The sequence below is a fragment of the Aspergillus thermomutatus genome (genome assembly GCF_002237265.1).
Source record: "Aspergillus thermomutatus strain HMR AF 39 chromosome Unknown NODE_174, whole genome shotgun sequence".
In the NCBI taxonomy this organism is placed as follows: Eukaryota; Fungi; Ascomycota; class Eurotiomycetes; order Eurotiales; family Aspergillaceae; genus Aspergillus; species Aspergillus thermomutatus.
This window is the reverse complement of record NW_020798223.1, coordinates 17,707-42,970: the sequence shown is the minus strand read 5'-3', so window position 1 is coordinate 42,970 and position 25,264 is coordinate 17,707. Positions and strand designations below refer to the sequence as shown.

The following is a 25,264-nucleotide window of genomic DNA, read 5'->3' as shown; positions in this document are numbered from 1 at the left end:
TCAGTATCCAAGCGAGGTGGTGCGAAAGACATAGAAGCATTCAAGGGGAAAGATTGAACATATATCGCAAATGTAAAAAAATATAGAGCACGCATATATATATGGTATCAATCAGGAAAATGCTTGAGAGATGTTCAAGACGCAGCTTTTTCAGAAATTTGAGCCTCTGTCCATTCCCACAGTTTCTTTGCCATGTCCGCATCAGTGGCATACTTGTTGTTCGTAGCATGAATCCCAATCGGAATGTAGTATGCACCGTTGGTCAAAAGCTCCCTCTTGAACCCAGCAGCCCATAGCTGGTTCAGAGCGCCTGAACGGACTGACCGAAAGAAAAACGAGAGAGCAGCAAGGCTGTATTTCGTGACGGGATCCGACGCCTTCGCTTGCTCGTACAGGTTGCTGGTCACTGCACCAGGATGAATGGAGACAGAGAGGATCTCCGGGTACCGGCGAGCAAGTTCAGAGGCGAATAGAATATTGGCAGCCTTGGAAGCGCCATAGCGTGCCCAAGTACTAGTAGCCAGCAGCGCATCCGTAGATGTCATGACATCGTACGACGGAGCGGCGGAGTTGGCCAAGGAGGCCACAGTTACTACCCTCACGTCGGCTGCGGGAGCGCTGGCAGCAGTCTTTTGCAATACCGGAAGTAGCAATTTTGTGAGCAGAAAGTGACCGATATGGTTTGTTCCAAATTGGACTTCAAATCCCTCCTCTGTGGAGGTTGGTGGGTTGCCCATGGTACCAGCATTTAAGATCAGGATGTCCAAGCGATCGCATTCAGAAGTGAATCTCTCAGCGGCGCTACGAATCGATGCGAAAGATGCTAAATTGAGAGCAATATGTCTGATGTCCACGGAGGTCGAAAGCTGCTCCTGAATGGAGGCGATGGCATCGCGAGCTTTTGTCGCATTGCGCGCACCCAGGTATATGCGGGATGGACGATGGTGCGCGAGCTGAAGAATTGTTTCTTTTCCAAGGCCAATGTTCCCTATCGGAGAGGACATGAAGAATCAGCAATCATGGCAATCATAGGTGACCCTCGAAGGACACGGCGCCATTGAATTTTACCTCCAGTAACAAAGATCACCTTGCCGGAGAGATCGGTGATATCACGTCTCGGCTCAAAAGATGCGCCCAAAAGACCAAAAGTTAATTCATTCAATGTAGGACCGACGCTTGAGTAGAAATCCAGCGGGTGAAGGATAGCATGGGATGCGAAGGAGCCAGCGACAGCCAGGTCGTTGAGAGGCATGTTGCAGGATGAAAATATCGGCCTAGCCAAAAATTATTCCAAAAGACGATCACCAAATCCGCCCTCGACGGTTCTCCTTTCGCCACAATTGTTTGCAATTGTCCATGATAATGGAGCTTTGAAACCACCATGCTTCGGTTGTGCGGACAGAGTTTCTGAATCGGCGACCGAGGCTCATCTCCCACGGCCCACAAATGTTGAACTGAAACAAGCGGCAGTTATGCTACCAGCCACTATATAAACAGCTGGTCAGTTATACCTATGAGGAAGCCCTTTGATGGGCCGTTAGGATCACAAACACCAAGTGCATGTTGCGACCTGGCTAGATGACCCATAAGTTTGTAGTTTTCGCGTAGGTCGCAATGGGGCTATGATAATCATGCATGCAGTGGGAACCAGCCATCACCTGCTGCAGCCAGCTCACACTCCTTGTCCTCTACCGCATACGCTAACAAGATAAATAATCCTTAACTTCTACTCCCCCTAGCCTTGGGCCAACACCAATCTGTATCGAAAAAAGACAGAAGATGCGCTTTCTTTGTCTGCACGGCGCAGGGACAAGCGCGGAAGTATGTTATATCAGATCTGAAAGTGCAAATGATAGAAATAGGAGGCTGACTGTCGATGGTAGATCTTCGAGATTCAGTCAGGTAATTGAACCACACCCAAGGGCTATCTTCTGAAGATTGTCGTTATCATGGATCGATGCACTAACTATTAAGCACAGGCGGAATCACCCAGGAGCTGGAAAATAAAGGCCACAAGTTTTTATTCGTCAATGGACGAGTGAACTCCAAGCCTGAAGCTGGTCCGTAGACATGACAAGCGTTTCAATCTTCTCCAACTCTAGTTCCCTAACCCAGATCACAGAAATCGAAGGCGTTCTGGACGGCCCGTTCTACAGCCACTACCCCCGCGATGTTTACCCCGGCGAAGACCTTGCCCGGGCATTCGAGTACACCCTGGACATCATCGAGAAGCAAGGCCCCTTTGATGGCGTTATGGGCTTCTCGCAGGGCGCTGCACTTGCATGTGCTCTTCTAGCCAACCACGCCAAAACCAGTCCGAAGCCTCTCTTTAAGGTCGCCGTGTTCATCTGCGGTGCGACACCCTACGAAAGCTCTGGGAGTAAAGAGCTTGTTGCTGAGGATGGGAAATACCCCGTCACAATCCCAACGACGCACATTGTGGGTAAGCAAGATCCGTACTACAAGGGAAGTATGCATCTGTACGGTTTATGCGACCCATCTAAGGCCGTATTTTACGACCATGGTTCAAAGCATCATATTCCGTTTGACCAAGCGAACACCGCTGCCATGGTATCCGCCATTGAGAAATCGATCAAGCGGGCTATGAGTAACGAGTAGGTGATTTGGCGCGGCTTGTTGTAGTTGGGGCCACACAGTCGATAGACCATGATTATGATAGAGTCACAAAGGAGCGATGTTTCGTGACGTCCCAGTCCAGTGTAGCAAGTTCTGGTACTATGCGAATGCATTCGAAGATCTCAATCAAAGGATGCCGATGCTTAACGCTGCTTCTCAGAAACAGCTCGTGTACTTCTATCTTTTGCGCTAAATTTCATCGCTAGGATAGCAATCAGTAAAATCACGGCGCCGAAGACAAGACTTTATTTCAATTGTGTTCCTGCGGAACCTGAGTCTGGATATGGTCGTGGTCGTCAAGTCATAACCCGGCAGAAGCCTGTCCGTCGCCCTCTGGAGGGATAGTCTTCTGAAGGAATTGCTCCAGATCCTCAATCTCTACTGGGTCGGCAGAGTGGCCCAGGTCACTGAAAGAAAAGAAATAAGCAAAGAACAATTCAAGACGGCGGCTATGCGGAGAACTCACCGATAAGACTGGAAATTGACGTCCTCCAAGCCGATCTCTTTCAGCTTCTTCGCCGACATATCACCGAACTCGAACGGCACGACTTCATCTTCCAAGCCATGAGCGAGGAAGAAAGGAGTCTTCTTGTTCGGCCAATCTTCCGCAATGTAATTCTTGATCTTGTCACTGAGAACGAGATAACTGGACAGACCGAAGACACCACCAAGCTTTTCTTTGCAAGTGATACCAGTGAAGACAGACATGGCACCTCCTTGGGAGAAGCCACCCAGAACGATCCGTGAAGGCTTAATGCCCTTATCAATCTGTTCCTTGATCAAAGTGTTGAAGTATTCGCGAGATCGAAGGATCCCCGGCTCGTCCTGGTGCCGAATGGCTTCTTCAAAATCGAGCTATCATAATAAATATGTTAGCAAAAAGATCGCATCCCGATGGATGGCAAAGTAAGTTGGGGGTATCTCACATCGCGACCAAGCTTCGTCAAGTCGTACCATCCGGGCATGGTCATTCCGAAGTTCTGTATTAACAAAACAATTAAGTAACTCCGCAGCTTGTTGGTATGATACGTGAATTGTCTCAGCATACCACTGTGATTGGGATCATAGGCGCGTTTGGGAAGATGAAAGCCACCTCATCGAACATGCCGCGGCGACGCCAGTTCTGAGCAAGAGACATCCTTCGTGATAAAACGAGTCAACTAGACCACTCCGACACAATCTCCTCGAAAAGCGAATCTTACCATCCTGCGCCACTAAGAGAACCGGCAGTAGAAGTCAGTCAAGAGTCGATGACTTAGTACCACAGCCAGCAGCTAACCTGTCGCCCAGTCCATGGGCCATGATGACCGTCGCCGTGTGCTTCTTGAGCGCCGGCACAATGTACGGTGCGCGGGGAGCCATTTTGGGAGTAATGAAATTATGGCAAGACCGCAATAGAAGTCCGATAAATACTGATAGCTCTCTAAGTAGAGAGTGAGAAAGATGTAAGGATAGAGTTGCGTCAATCAATGCCTCAAGGCAGATTACCCCCCGCGATTCTGCCGCCGGGGTTATATGCGGCCTCACCGCCCTATAGATAAGGTAAATATATGTGAGTTCGGAGACAATAATATCAAATTATCAATCATCTCAGCCACACTTTGTAGCATGATTGACAGCACTATGATCTTATACTCTCCACTTTTGAGATTTATCTGTGGTATTATCATATATGAGTGATGTGTCCACAACCTTGGATGGTGCTGAATGGGATTGTGGTTCAATCCAGCAGTAACTCTTTCGACGTTCCCATGGACAGCTTCAAGGGGCTGATTTGTTCATCATGTGTCGTATATCAGCAAAAGATCCTTAGAACGTCCCATTTCAAAGAGACGTCTCATAAGAAAGCGGTCAAACTAACCTCACCTGTGTATTCTGATTCTATTCCAGGACAGTGAAACAAGTTGCTCAACAAACCTCATGACTAACATTCCCACAATCAAATCCTGCAACATGTCTGCAGTGTTTGAAAAGGGCGAAGAATGGCATCAGCGGCAGTCCTTTTGCCAGAGTCTTTGGAAAAACATCAACAGACTCACGTCGTTCCTGCCCTACCCTGGTGTAGTACGAAAGGAGCCTCCGCTATTTTTCTTACCTGAGTGCCTTCTCCGCGAGATCTTCGAGCTCCTTCAGCCAGTCGATCAAGCTTGCCTGTCCCTGAGCTGCAAGCTACTTTTCTACCTCTTCGGTTCTGTCTTGGAGCGCGAGGAATTCCGCTTTCCGCGACTCCTGCACATCAAAGTTCCTCGCCTGTGTCTAAACAAGCCGGATATACCACGGAATCAGCTTCTTCTACGGCTCGAAGACGCCCGCTGGAGACTATGTGGCGCTTGTCTAAGGCTACATCCACGCAAGGAATTTCCAATATCTTCACTCAGAAGCCCTCCTCTGCAAACACGATGCATGACGTACGCCGGTATTGTCGATTTGTGTCCCTGTCTGTCGCTCACATTTCGTGATCGAGCACGACTCGTGAAACTCTTGAAATTGCGAAGAGCACCTGACGACGCAATCGTCAAGCCGGACCGTTGGAGATTGTTCCAGCTCGGTGTCAACGAGCAGGGAGAGCCATACCTGTCGCACAGTTGTTGGGTCTTGAATGATGCCCGCGTTCACGCCAAACTCCAGATCATGTTGTTTCTTGGGGAGTCCGATAGGCTAATAATGCAGTCTCAATATCACATACAGGCGCAATTCCACCGTTTACGATTGAGGGATGGCCCTATTCCTGCATGCCCTCATTGGGAGATTCTGGAGTTGTTAAAGATTCGTCAAAAATCTTACAAATGTTTCTGCGATACTCGGGCGGAAGTGTCCCCCAACTTGCAGGCTAATCAAGTGGTTGTGGATGTCAGTCGGATACTGGGTAGCTCTGACTGGCCGGCGGACCTTGTATGGTATAAGCAATGCCGGCTCGTCCTCGAGGAGACTTACAGCAAGTTGATTTTCTGGTAAGTTTACTGAAAGGAAATACCAAGTCAAAGATCTCCATTGACTGTTTGATTTGTCACTTTAAGGCTCGATCACAAGATATTTGGGACTGGCCTGACAACCAACAGTAGTTCTTGGGCAATGCAGATTTTATCATCATGTTGTGTCCTTCGCTATTTTTAGGTACACCCTTGCTAATCAAAATGAACGCTTCAACACAGCCATAAGAAACAGAAGCATGAAAGGTCGTTATATGTCCCTCGCTTCCTACCTCCGAAATCCAAACTGATCGAATACTCGTGAATGGGCTCGTCTTAGCTTCACCCGAAGGTTACTAGTCACCAGCACTGCGTAGAAGTGCGAGCCCGTCGCTGATGGTACCCCACCCACTCCTCTCCATCAAGGTGAGCCGCCTCGAAGGATAGAAGTATAGGATGGGGGCTCCGGGGCGTCCCACAGCAACTAAAGTATTCCCCAGAGTCACGAAGCCTCAAGAGTCATTCAGCCGCCGTGTTGCATTCCCGCGTCCGTCCTCATTGGGAGGTTGAGAGGAGGAGGATACAGGCTTGGATCGGTACCCTCCAACCTATCAACACGCTTCTCTAGGAGCCAAAGGCGCGTAGAGTCGACAGCTTCTCCCAACTCGGGATCTGGAGTGGAAGTGTCCTGGTCCGGCCAGAGCCAAGGGAACAACTTCTTGATCCACTCCTTCACAGGAAGCACGCTAAGCGTGGTGGACACCCCGAAAGAGAGGATTGATATTGGTAAACCCGCTTGAACCATTTAGGGAGTAAGAATACTTACTTTAAATGATGTGTGAATCCGCTGAGAAAGAAAAGAGAAGAGAACAGGGAAGAGGGGGGGCATCGTCTCGAGGTTTTATCGACATTGAGACTATTGCTGAGGAAGGTGCAACTACTCTCATGGGAGTTCTGATGAGAAGGAAGGAAATGTGGCGGTGGAAAGAGCAGGATGGAAAGGAAGGCACAATTGTAGTGGTTCATCGCTGTTCTAGCGAGGAAGGTATTCAGGACATGGAAGGATGGTATGAGGTAACTTGCTTGTTATTCTGCCTTGGCTTACCCTGGACCAGTCGCACTCGTTTATAGCCAATATTCATTCTCTATGTGAGATCTTTTGCCTGAGTTATTCAAACACAATTCCTACCGCCAGCTTGAGAGAGTAAGGAGGAGCCCAGTGCATTGTTTCGCAGGATACAATGAATGGTCCTGAGTAGTGGTCTATAATCCACAACTATTGCACAGCTTCCTTCGTCTCCAGAGTACGATGTAGGGGGGAAAAGATAGGAGTGTACCACATTGAATGAGACATTAGAGTATACCGGCGCACGAAGCAAATCAATAATACTCATATAATCTAGCTAAGAACAGAGGTTGAACAGCTCTGTCCTAGTCGAGTCCATGATAGCAGACATCAAATCCAACTCTACAACATGGGTCTGCCATGAAAAAGCCAACACCATACACCGATCACCACCTGTGATGACAGAAACCCCAAACGCATTCCCAGTGACACTGGCACTCTGAGAGAAGACCATTCTTCCAATCCGCGGTTTGGTGGGATCTTGTTCGCGATCCACAGCCAGAACACCAACATTGGAAACCTCAAAGCTGCTTTTTCTTGCCTTGCCGACTTTAGACAGGAAGAGCTCTTCCTGAAAGTCATCCACGTATTTGAGAAGATTGGGACTGGCATTTTTCCCCTTCAAATTCAGGACATTCTCAATGGTTTGCCGCGCGCGCCTCGCCTCCTCCCATGGGAAGCCGTCACCTGTCACTTTATTGCGGGAGAATGTCTCCCCAAAATCCTGGACCCAGACGCCCATTGAATCATCACTGATAATGTCAGGCATCCACCTGCGCGTGGACATAGCACCAGTGCACTTGACGCTCGTGAACTTTTCAGGTAGACGGGCGAAAAGCGAGCGAGCAATGACCGTTTCCAACACTGCGGTCATGGTAGTGTTGTTCCGACGACAGCAGTCCTTCAGGGACGAGGTGACATGTTCCGGGAAGACGATATGACGCACTTGGGTCTCCACTGGTACAATGATCTCTGAGCCAGTCCAGAGCCCAGGATCTGTCCATGACCAGACTTTCTCCTTGAACAAAGTGGTAGCAAGGTAGGGAATAGAGAGCGGGAGAGGATGAACTGCCTCAGAATTTGGGAGCAGCGGTATCTGAGGTGAAGCTACGACTCTCTTGGCTTCTTCGGGGGTTACTGATGCGGCGGTTTCATGCAATGCCTGGAGGAATGTTTTGTGGAAGGCTTTGCCAGATGTTCCATCGCCAATGGCATGGTGGTATACAAAAGCAGCCGTGAACCGCCGTTCGTTTGTAGCATCAGTCAACACACAGAGTCTCCAGTAGGGTAATGGTGGTGTAAAAGGCGTGTTGTGTTGAATCTTCAGCAGTGTCTCCAGCTCAGCATCTGGCTCATCTGCTCCCGGAAAATCATGGGAGCGCTTCTCAAAGGAGACCGACTTCTCCAAATCAATCTCCGGAAGACGCGCAAAGTAAGGTTCCTTGGTGTCTTCGCCCACGGGAATAGCAGATAGAATTGGATGTTGACCAATGAGTCTTCCACAGGCTCTGTATATATAGTCCTTCACAGGGAAATCGTAGATTTCTGGAAGAGTGTAAGTAGCAGCCACAGACACATTCAAGTAAAATTTGAGATGATGTCTCGCTGTTGAGTACCTCTCTAACAGACCTGAGGATGATCAGCCTTCGGGTGCAACAACCACAAGCCATACTTGCTCACCGACTGCACGCAGCCGCTCAAATTGGTCCATATTTGAATTGGCACACAATCTTTTGGTAAGTTTATATCTCCCAACGGTTTCTTGGTTACTCGGGAATTTGTAGATGCGCGGGTTTCCGAATCCAAGAGCTCAATCAGACACTCATTGGAGCCTAGACTTGACCACACGTGACTTTTACTACCATAAGGTCACGATAATGCCAAAGTTTAGCAGAAGATTATCTTAAAAGCTGTATCACAATGTGTCCTTCAATATGTGCATTTGTTGATGCCAGAAATAAGCACGTATGTATGGTACAGTTGGATATGCAGTATCATCAATTCATCTTCACCCATCACTATCACAAAGTCCATTGAGACGCATGAATCATTTCATAATGTATAGTTCAATCATCTACAGAACGGCAAGACCACCAACGACGGCCGCACCCAAGATTCCCCAGGCGGCAGTCTCCAGAGCGACAGCGCCAGCAGTCGAGGATGCAGTAGTACTCGAAGTTTGGGAAGGCGAGGAGCCGGAGCTGGAGCCGGAACTGGAACTGGAGCTGGAGCTGCCGCTCTGTGCTTGACCCTCAGCAGTGGATTCGTTGGCATTGCGCTGGGCAGCGGCACCAGTGAATGCGATAGCGCTAATGCCAGTGTTGTTCGTGCACGACGAGGGTTCTTCATACTGTGTGGTGGAAGAGAACTGGATGTCGGCGCACTAGAAGTTGTCAGTCTGCTGCTCCTCGTCGTTCACTCAGGTCATGGACAATCAGCATACAGCGTAGAGACCCCCGCTAGGATCACCATTGCTCTGCACCTGCAGAGTCGCATTCATGCCGTCGGTGATGTTCGTGCCCAGCACAGACTCATCAAACACGATATGAGGTAGACAGAATTGGCCCAGTCCTTCAACACGAAAAGTGGGGTGGAGAGTGATGTTGAAATTGGTGCCGGGATCGCTTCCAAGAGCCAAGAGGACCTCGACAGCAGTCTCATCGTGACCCATTCTCAAGGCCACAGGGAAGGAGCCAGAGGAGATAGACACCTGAGTCCTGTTGGTGGATTGGGCCAGGCCACCGCAGGGGAAGGTAGGCATTTTGTCCTCATCCTGGCCGCGGCTCGTGGGATATTCGAGTGTAAAGTGAGCGGCGACAATTGGCGCGAGGGAAAGCAGGTAAACAGGAGAGAACTTCATGGTGGCTCTGATGTTGATGGTTCTGGGTATGAAGATGGTGAGGTGATAGGCGGGCGAGGTCTTAGGGAAGAGGAGGGGATTTTAAAGGGGAGAGAAATAGGATTTTGATGTCTTCCCAGAAGTGAATATAGTTAGAGCAATTGTGTAATTGTAGGAGCTCTCAGTGTCACTAGGATACCCAGTTACTCTTTATACAAGGTAGCACAAATGATCCAGTCATTGTATGGAAGTCGCGGAGCTGGAAGGCCAAGCCAAGCCACCAATTCCACATGAAGCATCTTCCTTTATTAATCCTGAGTCTAGCCCTGATATTCGACAAGAACTTGCTCCATTCCTCTAACGGGCTCTATCTATATAAATTGAATCCGGGGCACTTTTTCGCTTCTATGATTCTACCATGGAATTATCAATGATAGCTTCCCAGCTGGGTTGGTGTATTGTATCTCAGACGTAGCAGCCCCACATAAATTTGTTGGAGAGCTGCAATCTGAGCAGAAATGAGCAAATTATTTAACCTTATCTGGGCTAGCGCCAAGACCCTGCACGCCGATTCAAATGAATTGGCCAATGACTGTCGACACTCAGGTTACACCTGCCGAAACCCGTCAAGCCCCAAGAACTTGGAGTTGGAGATTGCTTTGGAATCTGGGAATGCCCGGAATGGATGCGAACTTGCGAAGTTGCCATCGCCCAGCATTCATTTTCTGCGGGTGGAATTGGCGAAAAAATAAGATACATACAGTGAGCAGGATACAGCTAGAGATCAGGTTAAAACTGGACAGCAGCGCGCCCAATTAGCGGCTATATACAAGCTACAACATTGTGCCTTGAGGGTGGTTGGAATGCGAATGTATCATTGAATTTCGTGTCTCAGTCTCTGCCTTGTATGGAGGGAGACAAGTGTAACACATCCTTTCAAGAAGCGAAGTGGCTGGTGTATTTTATTGTCCGAGTGATAGTAGGCGTTGAGATAAAAGCAAGTAGATGATGTCGAGGTCTAAATCGTAGGTAGGCCAATGCTGATAATACCATATAATGTTGTCGTTGAACTCCATGACGCCGTTGCTAAATCCAGAACTGACATTTAAAACATTCGTATCATTCTAGTGGTCGTGTTCGTCCCATTGAACGTACCGCCCCACCGCCAGCTCTCCAAGAAAAGCACCGGCAAGAACGGAACAGAAATAGCCCACATTCATTGTCATCACGGCTAACATGCTGGAAGTGAAGTTAGCCAGGAGTCCCGCAAGGAGAGAAAAGAGAGAGCGCATCAAACATACAGGAGGTAGGACACGCCTGTGATACACAAGAAGATGGCTGCCCGTGGAAGGTCGACACTGAACCTCCAGGGAACAGGCTCTCGTGAAACTCGTCGCACGACCTTTACCGACTCTTCCACACCTTGAGCAGTTATCAAAGAAGCGACCTTCGCGTCAGGGTCTGTGTCGATACGACCGGCTTCGGATGTCTTCCCCGCTATGGCGACGTAACGGCGATTGAGATGAGCGGCAAACCAGTAGTGTTCCATGGAGGCTTTGAGAGCGACTAAGCACCGATTGATGATAGCCAGGATGATGAGGAAGATGCAGGTGCCTGCATAAGCACCGCTAGAAGACGGTGTCCATGCCGACGAGAACAACGGAGTATCATGACTATTGAAGAAGACCATAGTCATGGTCATTGATGAAGAGGAAGACATGCTTGAATGGCTCGAGTGGTCCATGTCCATGTCCATGTCTGCTGTCTATGTAGTATTTGCGCCGATAGAATGCTTGCGGAATAACCAGAGAGATTGATCAATCCTCGTGCTTCGAGGATCGTACTGCAGAAGTGGTTATGGTCTTGGGAAGGTGAAGCTGGACAACAACGAGTAGTAACATGGTGACGAAAATATTGCGAGCACAGCAACTTTAAAGCTATCAATTCTGAAATGGATCCATTGACCAGACACACTAGAGCACATTTTCCCCCTTCTGGCGGCGGGGATGCTTGAAGCCTTGAGCATGTTTCTATGTTTTTAGAATGGTGTGAGTGGGCGGGTTGAGCACATTTTCGAGGCCTGCACCCAATCAGCATTGAGTATTTTGTCTGTTCCGCAACATCATCAGATCTAGATTGCCCAAGATGAGCAGATTATTACCTTGTGCAGCTTGTGGTGATAAATTATCTATGATTACTGTTAGGCTTTTTCCGAGTCTATCTCTCGGCTACCTTAAGGTTGGCTGTCAGTATGCCACGCCACGCATTCTTGACATTTTCATCTTGAACGCTTTTTCTCGCTGTCATGCTTGTGATGGCAGTCTTGAAAAACTCCTAATCAAGCTGAGACTCCCGGGATCGGAAATATTGAATCTATACGACGACTACGGACAGCTCAAGCAGTTACAACCTCGTCCATGTTCGCTGTCATACCGAATACAACCACTGCCACGTTTTAGAGATGCAATGAGAAGCGAACAGCCAGCCATTTCGTTTGAGAATAGGACATCTTTCGTCGCACAGCGCAAACCGACTTCCTCGCTTCCATAAAGTATCCGGTTTCTTCGACACAGCAGACATGGATGGCATGGGCCATATGTCCATGGGCAATATGTCCATGGGCGACGGGGTGCCAGGCCTGTTCTACCTTCAGCGAATGTACTGGGCTGTTGTCGGTAGTGCTATTGCTGTTGGAACCGTTGCCAACGTGCTTAATCGTTTCTTAGCATACCAAAGGTGGGTTGCAGAGTCGATTCAGAAGCTCTGAAAACCCCGGTTGCTTAATTCGAACCAGATTACGCGATTCCACACTCACACCATCCAAGCCGAAATCGCTCTTTTTCAGCTTTTATGCCACATTAACAGCTGTGGTTCGTGAAGCGAGCTATGCGACCTTGCCTCCGATAACAGTTCGCGGGCGATCGTTTCACTTTGCTCCTCTGGGACCGGTGGCCATCATCCTGGCCCACCTCGTAGTGGTCCTCGTTTTCTGCTTCTACAAATTGGATACGACGGATAAATGGAAATGGGAAGACGTCGGCTACCGAACCGGCTTTGTCGCTATCGCCCAGCTGCCTTTGATCTTTCTGCTGGCGGGAAGACAAAACATCATTGGGTTATTTGTGGGGTTGAGCTATGAGCGCCTGAACTGGTTCCACCGTTGGATTTCTAGGACTCTGTGGTTGACAGCGACAATTCACATGGGCTTTTGGTTCCGAAACTGGGCCCGATATGACTATATCACCTATCAGCTGCGGCATGACGTGCTGACACAACGAGGATTTGCTGCATGGTGCATTCTGACATTCATCGTCATCTCATCAGCGGCGCCAATTCGAAGACTGAGCTACGAATTGTTCGTCTTGCAGCATCTGGTAACGTTCGTTGGGTTCATTGCTGCAGTCTGGCTTCATGCGCCGGCAGAGGTCAAGGCTTGGGTGTGGATTTCCATAGGATTTCTGGTGTTTGATCGGGTAGCTCGGTATGCGTGGGCAACTTATGCCAACCTGTCGATCTTCCATGCGTCGAAACCAAATCAGCATTCTCTCTGGGCCAACCTCGCAACTCTCACTCCATTACCAGGCAACGTCACTCGAATTACAATCGAGAATCCTGGTGTTCGGTGGAAGCCCGGACAGCATGTGTTTCTCACTTGCCACTCCATCGTGCCTCTCCAGAGTCACCCGTTCACCATCGCTTCGATCCCAGACGACGGCAAGATGGAATTCTTAGTGCGCGCCCAAAAGGGCAGTACAAGGCGGTTCTTCCATTACGCCTCGAAGCACCATCATGTCCTTGGGTCCGGAGAGCCTTCACCTGCGCAGCGACCTCGTACAATGTTAATCGATGGTCCATACGGCACAATCCGACCCTTGAGGCAATTTGACAGCGTCGTTCTCCTTGCAGGCGGCACGGGGGCCAATTTCACCATTCCACTATTGCGAGACATCGTTGCAGGGTGGAAAACAGAATGTCTAGGAAGTTTCACGCGTCGCCTTGCCGCAACCAAGCGAATTCGATTCGTGTGGGTGATCAAGTCCCGCGCTCAACTCAGCTGGTTCGAGACTCAGATCCAGTCTGTATTATCTGACGTCGACGAATGCCGACGGGCCCAGCCCGACATGGTCAGAGAACTGGAAGTGAGCATCTACATCACTTGCGACGAGAAGCTGGAGCAGCAGCCACCGAGAACCGCCTGTCTACAGCCACCATCTTCGCCAACCGAGACCCCCAAGGCTATCGAACCCCGCAACGAGAAATTCTCCGAAAAGGACAACACCTCCATCCACTCCTTCTCCGCGTCAAGCTCAAGCGGACAAGATCCCGCGACCACAAGCGGCTGCCTACCCGGCGGAGGCTGCTGCTGCACAGCTGCGGTAGAAGACGAAGACAAAATCAACGAACACAGATGTACCTGTTCCGGACACGCTCCGGCATCGCAACCCTCGGAGCCAACCTCAACGGCTCCGACCGACGCCGACGAAAAACTTCAACCCGAAGCATCAGCGCCATCAGAACCCACCCAACCCCACCATCTCAACCTCCTATCCGGCCGACCGCAGCCACGCACCATCATCCGCAAGGTCCTCGAGAAGGCAGAAGGCGAGAGCGCCGTCGTCGCATGCGGACCGGAGGGGCTATCAGACGACGTCCGACGCAGCGTAGTGTATCTCAGCGACGAACGGGCGGTCCATAAGGGGACCGGCGCGCAGGGCATCTACCTACACGTCGAAACATTCGGCTGGTGATACCTTGTTCATTTCATGTTCATGTTTACGATTGATGAAGTCCGTAAATATAAATATACTGTAGATATTGTATTCAATTGAACGCTTCATTAACACTTTCCATCCACTGGTAATATGGCCGTACCTGTACCTGTACCTAAGCATACGGAGTACCAAAAGCTATGACCACCCACCCCATGACGTAATCACCACCACCTCACCTTACCTTACCTCACCTCAACTACCTACTCCGTACCATCCATCAAACCATACCCAACACAAACACACAAACCAACATCTCACCAAACCAACCCAATCCCAAAATGGTCTTCCGCTTCGTACGTCCCCCCTCACCCATCTTCAGAACCCACAGCTAACCAATCGACCCACGCAGCCCAAATCCCTCGACCCGATAACCCTCTTCCACAGCCCAGCCCTCGCCCCCTCCAGACGCGCCCTCACCATCCTCAAACAAGCCTCGGCGGTCGCCTCCGAGACCGCAACGGAGGACCAGGCAAGCGACTACATCGAGCACGCGAAGCGGCAGCGCGGCGAGTTCCAGCTGGAGGTGACGACCGCGCCGCCGACGCCGGACCAGCTGCGGAATATCCTCGATTATGTGGGCGGGGGTGTGAAGCCGTCGGATCTGGTGCAGGGGGCGAAGGACGCGAAGGATGCGCTGGAGTTGTTCAAGAAGGATCAGGGGAGGTTTGTGAGGCCGGTGGTAGGTTCTTTTCGTTCTCCTTTTTGTTTTATTTTTTTTCCTGTTCTCAAGGGTGTAACGGGATGGCTGACAATGAACTACGCTACGTAGACTGTCGACTGGACGCACGGCAAGGCGGTTCTTGGGGACAATGAATCGGAGATCCTCAAGACGGTGCATCAGCTGGACGTGGATTAGTTCGGGCGGCATTATCTGAAAATCTGAAAAGAAAAATCAAATAGAGACTATTGTTTTCAACCTGACTCCCACTCATAGGCATACCGGCTTTCTATGTATCATACAAGCAATAATCAATACACTCACAACTCCAGCCCATGTATCCCAGGCCCATTTGGTGACCGATGAGTAATGCATACAGAAAACCATTAAGAGACGCATTCGCTCGTTAAGTCGCAAAACCAGTTTGATCAGGGTTAATTCGAGATCCAGCTCGATGCCAGCATCCGGTCATATGCGGAGAAAAGGAAATTTGCGGAGGGTCATCTCGTCTAGAACATGGTTCCAAACGACCCGTCGGTTGCAATCGGCTTCCGCGGCGAGCTTCGGCCTGTCCCATCCACGGCGGGTTTGCGATGACTGTCATAGTTGTCAGGAACATAAACGTCTTTTTCCAGCGGAATAGGGTGGAACATACCGGAATGTAAACCCAACAAACAACCCCTTGCTCATCTTCTCATCTCTTTCCGCCATCTCCTCGAGTGCACGCTGCTTCTCGTGGACCTCCTTATATTTGGCCATGTCTGCTTCGTTGCTGAAATCATCAAAGTAGCCGGCGTCTGTCTCTGAATCCAGCTCTGGCACGAATGGCGCCTTTTGCTCCCGCAGGCGACTAAAGTCAACCTCACTGAAATAGTCATGCGCATGGATTTCCTGGATGCTCTTGGCCCTGTTCTCCTTAGACGCCACGAGTTTGGTGATGAGACCCCAGGTTCGTCGCGAAAGAAAATAGTTGGGATCCTCGTATACAGGCTTCCGGAGTACCTTTTGCCAATTCTTCAGGTTCTGCCACGTTTCATCGACCGTGGCGCCGGCAAAGGGTGGGTATCCAGCCAAGGCTTCGAAGAGCATGCACCCCAAGCTCCAGTAGTCCACCGTAAAGTCATATTCCTCACCCTTCAATACTTCGGGCGCCATGTAGTCAGGCGACCCCACAATCGATTTGGCATAGTTGACCTGGCGCTCTCGGAGCGAACGGTATCCCTGACGACGCTCGGCTGCAGTTCGCTGCTCCATCGGGCGACCAAAGGGAACCGGGGTATTGCCGACTTCCTCCAGCTTCACACGCATAGACTCGATCTTTCCCGGGTTCAACATCCCGGCCGCCAAGCCAAAGTCCGTTAGCTTCACATGGCCGGTTGAATCAATCAAGAAGTTCTCTGGCTTGAGATCGCGGTGAATGTACCCCAATGCATGGAGTGCGTCGATGCAGCTGAACATCTCCGCAATGTAGAATCGGGCATGGCGATTGTGCAAGACGCCGGTATTGTTGAGCAGGGTGCGAAAGTCACCGCCCGGCACATACTCCATTGCGAGGTAGATCTGCTCATCATCCTGGAAAGCGTAGAGCAACTTGACGAGCCATTCACTCTTGGCCGCTGTTAGGATGTCTCGCTCGGTCAGGATGTGACGGATTTCATCCAGCTTAAACAGAAGCTTCTTGCTCATGACTTTCAACGCGCACACCTCTCGAGTATCCTTCTTTTGTGCTAAATAGACCTGTCCATAGCCCCCCTGGCCGACTTGGGTCAGAATCTGGAAGTCGTGCTGGCGCAGACGGGTGCGACGCTTGCGAAGATGGGCGCGCTCGCGACCCAGATACTTGAGGAGGGCTGGCTCGTAATCGTCAATCGGCGTCGCAGGAGGGTCGGGGTAGGCGGCACGGAATTGGGAATAGCGGGTCTGGCGGTTGTGAACGTAACTGAGCAAATCAAAATAATGGTCGAGGAAGTCTAGGCGAAGAAATGAGCATGTTAGTGAATTGAAGCCAATCGGACATCTATGCGCAGAATGTCACACTGGAAATACACTTACATAGTTGAGTCACGTTGACCAAGCGCTTCACTCTGGGGTTCTGCAACTTTTCCATCTCTTCCGGCGTCAAGCCGCGCATCTGAACCTGACGCCTCTGGAGAGTATCCAGATCTCTCTGCTGATATGGCTCATGGCGTGAGATTGCGGCGGCGGTGGGATTGGGGCCTAGATCCTTAGCTATTTTGAGAGGACTCGGGGGTGTATTTTCTTTGTTCGATTTGCGCGTGGGGCTCCCTGGTGACTGGCGAATGACACTCTCGCTGAAGTCGTCCAGCGCTCCCTTCGGTGGAGCAAACATGGGATGGTTGTAATGGTTGTAGGTGTTCTTGGTGGGAGAGGAGGGAGTGAGCTTCATCGCTTTCTCGAAGACATTGGGCAGGTCAATGGCGCCAGGAGGCATTCTGTTCTTGCTGGGACTGCCCTGCGGGGTTTGGGCAGGACTGGTGAAGCCATTCTCTGCGGGTGTGGAGGGGCGATCGAAAGGTTCATTGCCCGATCGGGTATGCAACAGAGGAGGGGGATTTGGGAGACGGAGACCGTGACGCTCTGGCGATTCACGAGGGGTATCGAGGGTCATCATGGCCGCAAGTGTCGCCAAGCGAGTATGAGAGGGCGGAGAAGGAAAGGAAGGAAGAAAGAGAGAAGGGAGAAAAAGTCAACCAGTGTCAGAGGTGAATGTATCTGAGCGATCTCGTCGACGTGGCTGAGGCGATAAGGGCGAGGCGAGACTCCTCCGCCGATGGGGTAGACTAGAGCCCAGTATGGCAGCTATCCGTGTCGGTCGGTGGGGAGCAAGGAAGCTAAGGCAGTCGGGCAGTAGTCTGGAGGAATCTAGCCAGGAGGAGGAGGGAAAAGAAAGAAGAGAGAGAAGCTGCAAGTGTTGACGGAGTACGAGGCCAAGGAAAAAGCAAAGTGATAGACAGGAACAGGAAGGAAGAGACGTTGAGGACAAGAAATGAGCCACTTCCGGGGGGAGCTTCGGTCGGTAGTCAAGTGGAGGGAATAATGGCTTTGTTTCTCATCTAGTGAGGAATCAAGGAGGAAGAAAAAGAGGAGAAAAGAAAGAAAGGGGAGCGACAACAACAAGAGAGTCAGACACACGAGGAAGACAACGTGATTCGCCCTTCGCCCGTTGAAAGGATTGTGAATGTCTGTTGCGCCTGATTCAGCTCACTGCTGCAAGAACTATCTGTCTCATCCTCGACTGCTGATGATGCTTCAGCTACTGTAGGTACCTATGAATGCTTCACAGCCAGCCACCCATCCACCTGGATCTCACTAGCCATTATTGAGAAGCTTCCGAGTTGATGGAGTCATCTCGATCCCTCCCCCTCTTCCTGATCTAGCATAGCAGTTGCCCCGGTAACTCCCTTGTCCAAGGCATAAGGCTACGATCCCTCAAGATCCCAATTACGATGAGCACAGATTTAGTGATTGACCCCTGCCTTGATTCCAGGGGGGACGAGTTTATCGGAGTCGCTGGTGCTTGTGATTGGAGTGCTGAGGGACTTGGGGGATCAGGATGGATCATGGCGTCTCCAGTCTTGGAGTTTACTCTCTGGCGGGTTTCGTACTACAGAGTGCCAGGATCCGTCCGATAGTAACAATACGGGAACATCCTGCAAGTCATCCTCTAATTGTTAGACAAAATGGGCTGGATCGACGCGGACGGGGTCTGGATGAGATCTTTCATCCGGATGCTTGTGATGTCTAAATGGCTTTGTTTATCCCTGCTTGCCTATTCATTGCCGAGACAATCACATTCCTAAGTATGCTCTTGATACCGCAGTTGCTAGTATTAGACTTAGTCACATTCAAGAATGAATGGCATTCCAACAGGTTTTTCTCCAGAAATCAGCCTGATGCGACACTTCTCCTTGTTTACACCAAGTACCTCGCATAAGCAAATTACTCTTTTGAGCATGGCAGTTCCATGGTTCTACCGTCACTAGGTGCTAGACTAGTGGGACAGCGGGATATTACCACAGATCCTTTACAGGAAAACATGGAAGCATCCTGCCAGAGTCTTGAGAATTGAGATTGAGATCTTGTTGATTCAAGTTATCTAGTTGATGACGTGATATAGTCCATGCTCTCCAGGAAATTTCACCCGACCAATAAACCAATCTCATCATCTACCTTGTAACCTTAGGCACCTCCCTGCTTCCTCTGTCCAGTCTACAAAGACAGTAGTAGTTAGTATCTCATAGCAACCCAACCACAACCACCAAGAAAGAAACTCACATAAAACGCCAACCCATACGTCTCCGTCGTAAACGTAATCTTCGCCCCCTTGGGAAAATAAAACACATCCCCCGGCAAAGCAGTCACCTTCTGCCCCGTCTCATCCGCAATCTCAAACTGCCCCTCAAGGATGATCTTCATCTCGTCGTAGGTATATTCATACACCAGCGGGGTGCCTTTTTCCAGGCGGTAGAAGCCGGCCGAGATGGGTTTGTCGGGGTTTTCTTTCTCGCTTTACGGAGTAGACCATGTCAGTTCCAGTGAAGGAATTGTTCAGTTGGGTTGTGCTGCAAATACCTCGAGTATACATCGCCCAGGAAGGCATTCTCGTTTGCGATGAGGGGCGGCTTAAAGGTGGATTGGGCTTTGGCGTGGTATCTGAACGGGACGGCCATGTTGGTGATGTGTGAGAGTAACGTAGCGATGTGCTTGTTCTATACTCTGTATGTTGAGATAAACAAAGCGACGATGCTTCGTTTGGTTATAATCTCTCAATATATATAGGATATAGAATATTTCCAAGTCATTGTCCTCCAGGTTCCTTCCTCCCTCTACAAGGATAGAACAGCATAGCAATGCGAACAAACGGATCCAGTTACCACACTGGGAGCGCAGCAACAACTCTTCACGGAATCCCAGATCTTATGAGGTTCAGTCGGATACGATTCCTCCAGTTGGTTATTCGTCTCGAGGTACCTCTCTACTCCAGCAGAGAATCTCAAATGCGTGAGGGGTCAAGGGATGAGGGGTATTCCCTTATCTATCAGTCCCTGAATCGCTCCTCTGTACTTATCGGTAACCGTACAATCAACTGTCAACTGGTATGGTAATGGATAACCTAAGGTATCGACCGAGTTTCTATCTATCTACCTACCTTACCTTTCAAGGGAGGTAAAACCACCTTACAAATTACCGTAACAGAAACCATGGAACACACTTATAGTCCTGGACAATTTTGCCTGGATCGGTTAGTCTTTCCTATGTGCCAAGGTATCTACTCCCTACCAAGATAACATCATCCATAAGAGGTATATCCCACATCCAGCATTCTCACCCCATCCAGCAATCAACACATGAACATGGCAATATGCAATCATCTCAAAGGATAGTGATGTCACCATAAGCCTCTCAAATCTACCAGATAGCCCAGGAATTGCGTCCATCTGCCTTATCGGTCCACATCATCAGGAAAAAGAGTCTGGAGATTCTAACCCCGCTCACAAAGATGGGATTCAAGAACCCAAACAGAACCAACCATCCTGCATGCAACTATGCGAATCACTTCCCTTGGTCCCGGACTATCCTAGTTAGACTAGTCAGTCATCAACTAATATCAGACCCCGAAGCATGACACCATAAATCACTACCCACCCGAGATTAGTGGATGATTTGCTTAGCGGGGGCTGGACGATCATTGAAAAGAAGGAACTTCCCCCGTTGCCTCTTGGGTTCCTTTTTTTTTTAATTTTCTTACTCTTGCTTATCCGACTGATCAATACCTATTGCTGGTAAAACACGACCACCCTATGCCAGAGACCCTCGACAGGCAATAAATGCAAATCTCCGGTCTTTAGTGTCCGCGGTAAGAGGTGACAGTCTAGAAGATCCCTCGTCCCTAGAGAGATATCTCACGGAGCGATTTTCGGTGCTTCTATGGTCGGCTTCAGTGACCAGCAGGAGATCAGATGCTATATATATCAACAGGTTTGTGGAATGGCACCCTTCTTAAACCACTATCAGAGCTGATCCATCTTCGTTGTAGAGAAATCCAATTCCATCCTGCTTATTGAATCAGAGCCGGGTCTTCTTCCTTCACATATCGCGTCCTGGTAGGAAAGAAAATTTGCGAACAAATCGTCTCGTGCTCGTTTAGCCCATGCGCCAACCCATTCCCCAAGCAAAATCTGGAACAGCTGTTCACAAGACCTTGTTCCCTAAGCGACATTTTCGAGAAGACGATCACGACTTGGACCCTCTTGCGGTTGGCCCAATGCAATCAAATCACCAAAACAAGGCCAAGGCTGTATAGCATTCAGTACATGAACCGCAAGCAAGCCATTGCAACCAACTCTGAACGCCATGCTAATCAAGTAGAAGGAAAGTCCGTAACACAAAACGCAACTTGAACATCAATTCCAAGTTCATCCCTGGATCATACCGCTACCGAAATCCCCATTCGTTGAAGGTTCCAACAAGTATATGCCTGCCTCCTGCGTCAGAATGTCAACCGTCAAGATCACGAGCGACCTCGAGTCATATCTGGCTTCCCTCCGATCGTATCTAGCCAGCAATGACTTCGCTGCATCTCGACCTGAGAACAAAGAAAATGAAAGTCACTCAAAATCAGGCCAGCCGCTTGCGACTCTGCAACAGTCTCAAAAGCCAAGAGAATGCAGGCCACATGAACCAGTCCAAGTCAAGGGTTCAGCAGCAAACAATAATACGTCCCATCCTCGGTAGAGAACCGTACCCATCAACCTTTCGATTCTGTTATTTTCCTTTATCCCAGAAATACTGCAAAGTACAGGGTCCAAATCAGCTCAGGTACCGAAGAATGAAGTAATATGCAAACCGTCAAGCAGGACAAGATAAAGACTCACCTTCCCATTCCCATTCTTGCATGACACTGACCCAATGTAATCTACCCCTAACTGTTTTCTCGAACTCGAAGTTTTCCAACGGCGACACAGCAGAGCTTCTTCGAGTGCCTACAAATGGGGGCTTAGACGATACTGCTAGGTCAGAAGGAATAGCGGGACCGCCGACGAGTCGTTCCTTCGTTTCTTGAGATGTTAAACTCTGTCCGCTCCGTCCCGGCGCCCCGGCTTTGGTCTGAGAATTGGGGCTGCTGAGCAGGCGCTGGCGGCGTCGCTGCATTTCTGCTTCAATGGCGTCACGACGAGACCAAACCTCCTGGACTACTTCAATACATCGATCGATGGACCCTAGCATGAGACGAGACTGAATGGCTCTCCATCGACCCAAAACCCACTGGCGATCCTCTCCTGGTTCTGCCTCACATCCAGCTGCTATAAGAGGGAACATCTGAACGATCGTCGTTCGGGAACCCGAAGGAACAGTAGCCAGCAATATCAATACACGCTTGGCCAGGTCAGCAGCTGGCTCTGACGGCATTTCTGGCACTGCTTGATGAAGATACAATAAAGTTGCCCAACGATAGGCGTGTGCCGTCTGGATGCTGTGCTGTACTTCGGATGTTGGGTCCTCCGGCGGCACGAACCACTCCGGTGGTTCCCATTGCTCGATAAGTCTCTTGAGCTCGATAGCCTGAGAGACAAGGGAAATTGAATTTGATTCCGTCTTCCGAACCCGTTGGATTAGCCTGGCGACCTGGTTGATAAGTGGAAAGAGCGTAGTGGCGCAGCCCATCAATGGGTCAATCTCATGAACGGCATTCCGGGGCAGCTGGAAGATCGAGAAGTTCATATCCTGATCTCCCTCATCATCCCGAGAGGTTAAGCGTGCGATTGCATCCATATACAACCAGGTGTTATATAGAAACCGGATCCTCTCAATGTCATTTGCGTTCCGGACCTTGAAGCCCAGGACTTGCGATACGAGTGCCTTGGCCCCGCGTATATGCTGAATACAGGTACGGGTGTGTTGGTCCCATGTGTCCGCGAATGCCAGTGCCAGGCTTGTAGCTAAGGCAGCATCTGTCCGCATGTTCTGTATATCTTGGACCATGTAAGTAATGCTTCGTCTCATATGATCCACCCCGTGCATTCTTAGTCCAGGATTTTCCTTGCTTGAATGGAAAGCCGTCATAGAGAATATCGCATGGTACAAGGCGGGAGTCTCTCCAGCCAGAGGCCATATCAGAGTTCTCCACGGGTTTTCTTGTAACCCGTCCTTGACAGACAAAATCCCGCAAGTAAACCTGTCAAATTGGAGTACCAACATCTCGGGACTGGCAATATCGAAATTTGGCTCTTTGGTCAGCACAGCGGGCGTATTCAAGTTCTCGGAGAGCGTCCTGCCATCGGAAAATCCTACCAGCCACGGATCAATATACTCATCTGAATGGCGGGCTATTTCTTCTATTCTATCATTATCTTCTTCAAGAAGTGCTGCAAAACTCAAGTAGCCCGGTCGAAGAGCTGTGTTCTGCGAAGCCAGCCCTAGTGGCCTCCGTCCTGGGCTTGTATGGGTCTCCGCAGTGGAGGGTACAATATCGGACAGCCACGGAGACTGTTCCAGTGGTGAACTATCTGTAAAAAATGGCGTGAAGAGCTCATCTTCAGCGTTACTGAAATCCAGGGAATGAACTCTGCCACCGTTCCAGGATATGAGGTTTTCCTGGGTCAATGCAACTGTACTTGAGTCGGTGGAAGGAGAATCGCCTGGCTGGAGTGTATGAATGGGTGCAACATCATTCGATTCCAGAGAGGATGCCGTCAGTGCGGACGATCGAGCGCTAGCTGGCGAAGGTTGACGATCCTTGTCCGCCTGCTCTGAACGACTGGCCCTCCTTTCTTTGCCTGACGTAGCCGGATCAACTGAAAGATCTTAGTGGTAGCTAGAAAACGCATACCTTGCAAACATGCACACTTACTCTTCTTGCCTTGAATAGATGAAATCCTGCTGACCACATTGGTTTCTTCGAATGGACGCCATTTAAAGTCCTTTTTGTAACCTCCACACTCCACGTTGCGCTTCTTGCATTGGAGACAGGTTGGCTTCGACTCGTCACATTTTAGTCTCTTTGCCTTACAAGTAATGCAGCCTAAAGTATCGTCAAAAAGAAAAATGGAGTCAGCGCTCTGCGCAATTCCTGGCTGGAAGTATGTATGCGGTCTGCACCGATCCGACATCGAGACTTGATCTCTTTAACAGGTGATAGGAATGAACTTTACCGTTTCGACTTTTGGATTGCTTGGGCTTGTTAGTGATGAGTCCTCTTGTAGCTCGATTCGGTGCCGCGCTTCCTTTTACAGAAGAGGCCGAATTAAAGGTCGCGGCGGACGAAGGAATGGTGGGATTAGTGTCTAGAATTGTCGAAGGAGATGGGATCTTGATGTTGTCCATGCCGCTTGGTGTAATGACAATATGGATTTAGCCGATATGGAGACAACCATCCACTGGAGGAGACAGAAACCCAGACAAGAAAGCAGGGCGAGAATGAGAATGGAGGAATAACGAGTGACTATAATTCCAGAATAGTCCGCAGAAGCAATAGATAAGCCATCACATCCGTATCTGTCATCGGAAGGAGGAGCAAAAAATAGCTTGCTGTCACTTGAGCAACGATAGATAAACTACGGCCTCGAGAGAGACCCGAGCCGTGAGGAGAAACGCATCCATATGATAAGGATTGCACTAAACATGCAGATTGCGGGGACGACTGCTGGAGTGAGGTTTGAGGACGCGGATTCGCGGATCAGACTTGATAAGCCACTGTTTAACTGGACGCGGACAACAGCCGGGACCTTCTGTTAGAAATAGACAGGAGAAACCCCGTGGTAGAGTAGGATCTGTTGAGGCTAGTCCATTCGGTTTGTTACTCATTGCGAAGCTTCCTCTGCATCATTGGGCCAGCTCAACAGGGTCGGTCACTTCCTAGACGGAAGTATGGAATACTTGCCGCGATTCATGACAAGGCCCAATCATCGTGAAAGAGATAGTACAATGGAGAGCGCCACTCGGAGGGAGAAGAAGGTTGAGGTATGACAGCATGATACGGAGTAGATTAGTCCAAGTAGTCGAAGAGTTGGAGATGATCGTCTTTCTGGACCTTGCCTGTTCGAGAGTGGCTCGTGTGAGGTAATCCCTGGCCTCCTATTCGATGCTTCTTTCCCTTTGCCAGTTGTTGATGGTTTACTACCTACCTTACGTAAGGTTTTACCCCTCATGAGATCCTTAGGTTTAAGGCACTACTCCGCACATGTATCAGGGCTTGATTCATACAAGAGCCGTTTGGATGGACAAATTCCCTATACGTACATTCTCTCTTTGAGTCGAACTCTAAGAAGAACTGTATTTCCCTGTCTCTTCATATTCTACCTC

General features: G+C 49.7%; 12 protein-coding genes across 12 annotated transcripts; 4 read left to right on the top strand and 8 right to left on the bottom strand.

Moving 5' to 3' along the window:
• Window positions 1-134: 134 nt before the first annotated feature.
• On the bottom strand, window positions 135-1,252 carry CDV56_105106 (putative short-chain dehydrogenase/reductase family protein; the record flags this gene model as incomplete). Its single annotated transcript, XM_026758725.1, has 2 exons — window positions 135-988; window positions 1,069-1,252. The coding sequence occupies 2 exons, from the start codon at window positions 1,250-1,252 to the stop codon at window positions 135-137; spliced, it is 1,038 nt and encodes a 345-aa protein (XP_026612400.1).
• Window positions 1,253-1,779: 527 nt separating this feature from the next.
• CDV56_105011 (uncharacterized protein) lies at window positions 1,780-2,619 on the top strand (the record flags this gene model as incomplete). Its single annotated transcript, XM_026758630.1, has 4 exons — window positions 1,780-1,821; window positions 1,884-1,902; window positions 1,980-2,060; window positions 2,123-2,619. The coding sequence occupies 4 exons, from the start codon at window positions 1,780-1,782 to the stop codon at window positions 2,617-2,619; spliced, it is 639 nt and encodes a 212-aa protein (XP_026612399.1).
• Window positions 2,620-2,938: 319 nt separating this feature from the next.
• On the bottom strand, window positions 2,939-3,999 carry CDV56_104897 (palmitoyl-(protein) hydrolase; the record flags this gene model as incomplete). Its single annotated transcript, XM_026758516.1, has 5 exons — window positions 2,939-3,044; window positions 3,104-3,492; window positions 3,564-3,617; window positions 3,686-3,776; window positions 3,917-3,999. The coding sequence occupies 5 exons, from the start codon at window positions 3,997-3,999 to the stop codon at window positions 2,939-2,941; spliced, it is 723 nt and encodes a 240-aa protein (XP_026612398.1).
• Window positions 4,000-4,590: 591 nt separating this feature from the next.
• On the top strand, window positions 4,591-5,592 carry CDV56_104755 (uncharacterized protein; the record flags this gene model as incomplete). The annotated part of the gene is made up of 1 exon (XM_026758374.1): window positions 4,591-5,592. One exon carries the CDS (start codon window positions 4,591-4,593, stop codon window positions 5,590-5,592), a length of 1,002 nt encoding a protein of 333 aa, XP_026612397.1.
• A 1,357-nt stretch (window positions 5,593-6,949) lies between these two features.
• CDV56_104520 (uncharacterized protein) lies at window positions 6,950-8,383 on the bottom strand (the record flags this gene model as incomplete). The annotated part of the gene is made up of 2 exons (XM_026758139.1): window positions 6,950-8,301; window positions 8,353-8,383. 2 exons carry the CDS (start codon window positions 8,381-8,383, stop codon window positions 6,950-6,952), a joined length of 1,383 nt encoding a protein of 460 aa, XP_026612396.1.
• Window positions 8,384-8,746: 363 nt separating this feature from the next.
• Window positions 8,747-9,532, bottom strand: CDV56_104416 (putative GPI anchored protein; the record flags this gene model as incomplete). Its single annotated transcript, XM_026758035.1, has 2 exons — window positions 8,747-9,055; window positions 9,116-9,532. The coding sequence occupies 2 exons, from the start codon at window positions 9,530-9,532 to the stop codon at window positions 8,747-8,749; spliced, it is 726 nt and encodes a 241-aa protein (XP_026612395.1).
• A 1,103-nt stretch (window positions 9,533-10,635) lies between these two features.
• CDV56_104247 (copper transporter family protein) lies at window positions 10,636-11,201 on the bottom strand (the record flags this gene model as incomplete). Its single annotated transcript, XM_026757866.1, has 2 exons — window positions 10,636-10,750; window positions 10,813-11,201. 2 exons carry the CDS (start codon window positions 11,199-11,201, stop codon window positions 10,636-10,638), a joined length of 504 nt encoding a protein of 167 aa, XP_026612394.1.
• An 888-nt stretch (window positions 11,202-12,089) lies between these two features.
• CDV56_103940 (ferric reductase family protein) lies at window positions 12,090-14,259 on the top strand (the record flags this gene model as incomplete). The annotated part of the gene is made up of 2 exons (XM_026757559.1): window positions 12,090-12,247; window positions 12,306-14,259. The coding sequence occupies 2 exons, from the start codon at window positions 12,090-12,092 to the stop codon at window positions 14,257-14,259; spliced, it is 2,112 nt and encodes a 703-aa protein (XP_026612393.1).
• A 302-nt stretch (window positions 14,260-14,561) lies between these two features.
• CDV56_103853 (uncharacterized protein) lies at window positions 14,562-15,139 on the top strand (the record flags this gene model as incomplete). The annotated part of the gene is made up of 3 exons (XM_026757472.1): window positions 14,562-14,576; window positions 14,633-14,962; window positions 15,053-15,139. 3 exons carry the CDS (start codon window positions 14,562-14,564, stop codon window positions 15,137-15,139), a joined length of 432 nt encoding a protein of 143 aa, XP_026612392.1.
• A 311-nt stretch (window positions 15,140-15,450) lies between these two features.
• CDV56_103607 (serine/threonine-protein kinase) lies at window positions 15,451-17,573 on the bottom strand (the record flags this gene model as incomplete). The annotated part of the gene is made up of 3 exons (XM_026757226.1): window positions 15,451-15,538; window positions 15,597-16,911; window positions 16,994-17,573. 3 exons carry the CDS (start codon window positions 17,571-17,573, stop codon window positions 15,451-15,453), a joined length of 1,983 nt encoding a protein of 660 aa, XP_026612391.1.
• Window positions 17,574-19,141: 1,568 nt separating this feature from the next.
• CDV56_103399 (cupin domain-containing protein) lies at window positions 19,142-19,632 on the bottom strand (the record flags this gene model as incomplete). Its single annotated transcript, XM_026757018.1, has 3 exons — window positions 19,142-19,171; window positions 19,238-19,469; window positions 19,535-19,632. The coding sequence occupies 3 exons, from the start codon at window positions 19,630-19,632 to the stop codon at window positions 19,142-19,144; spliced, it is 360 nt and encodes a 119-aa protein (XP_026612390.1).
• A 1,746-nt stretch (window positions 19,633-21,378) lies between these two features.
• CDV56_102882 (Zn(II)2Cys6 transcription factor) lies at window positions 21,379-24,072 on the bottom strand (the record flags this gene model as incomplete). The annotated part of the gene is made up of 3 exons (XM_026756501.1): window positions 21,379-21,548; window positions 21,838-23,757; window positions 23,814-24,072. 3 exons carry the CDS (start codon window positions 24,070-24,072, stop codon window positions 21,379-21,381), a joined length of 2,349 nt encoding a protein of 782 aa, XP_026612389.1.
• Window positions 24,073-25,264: the final 1,192 nt, after the last annotated feature.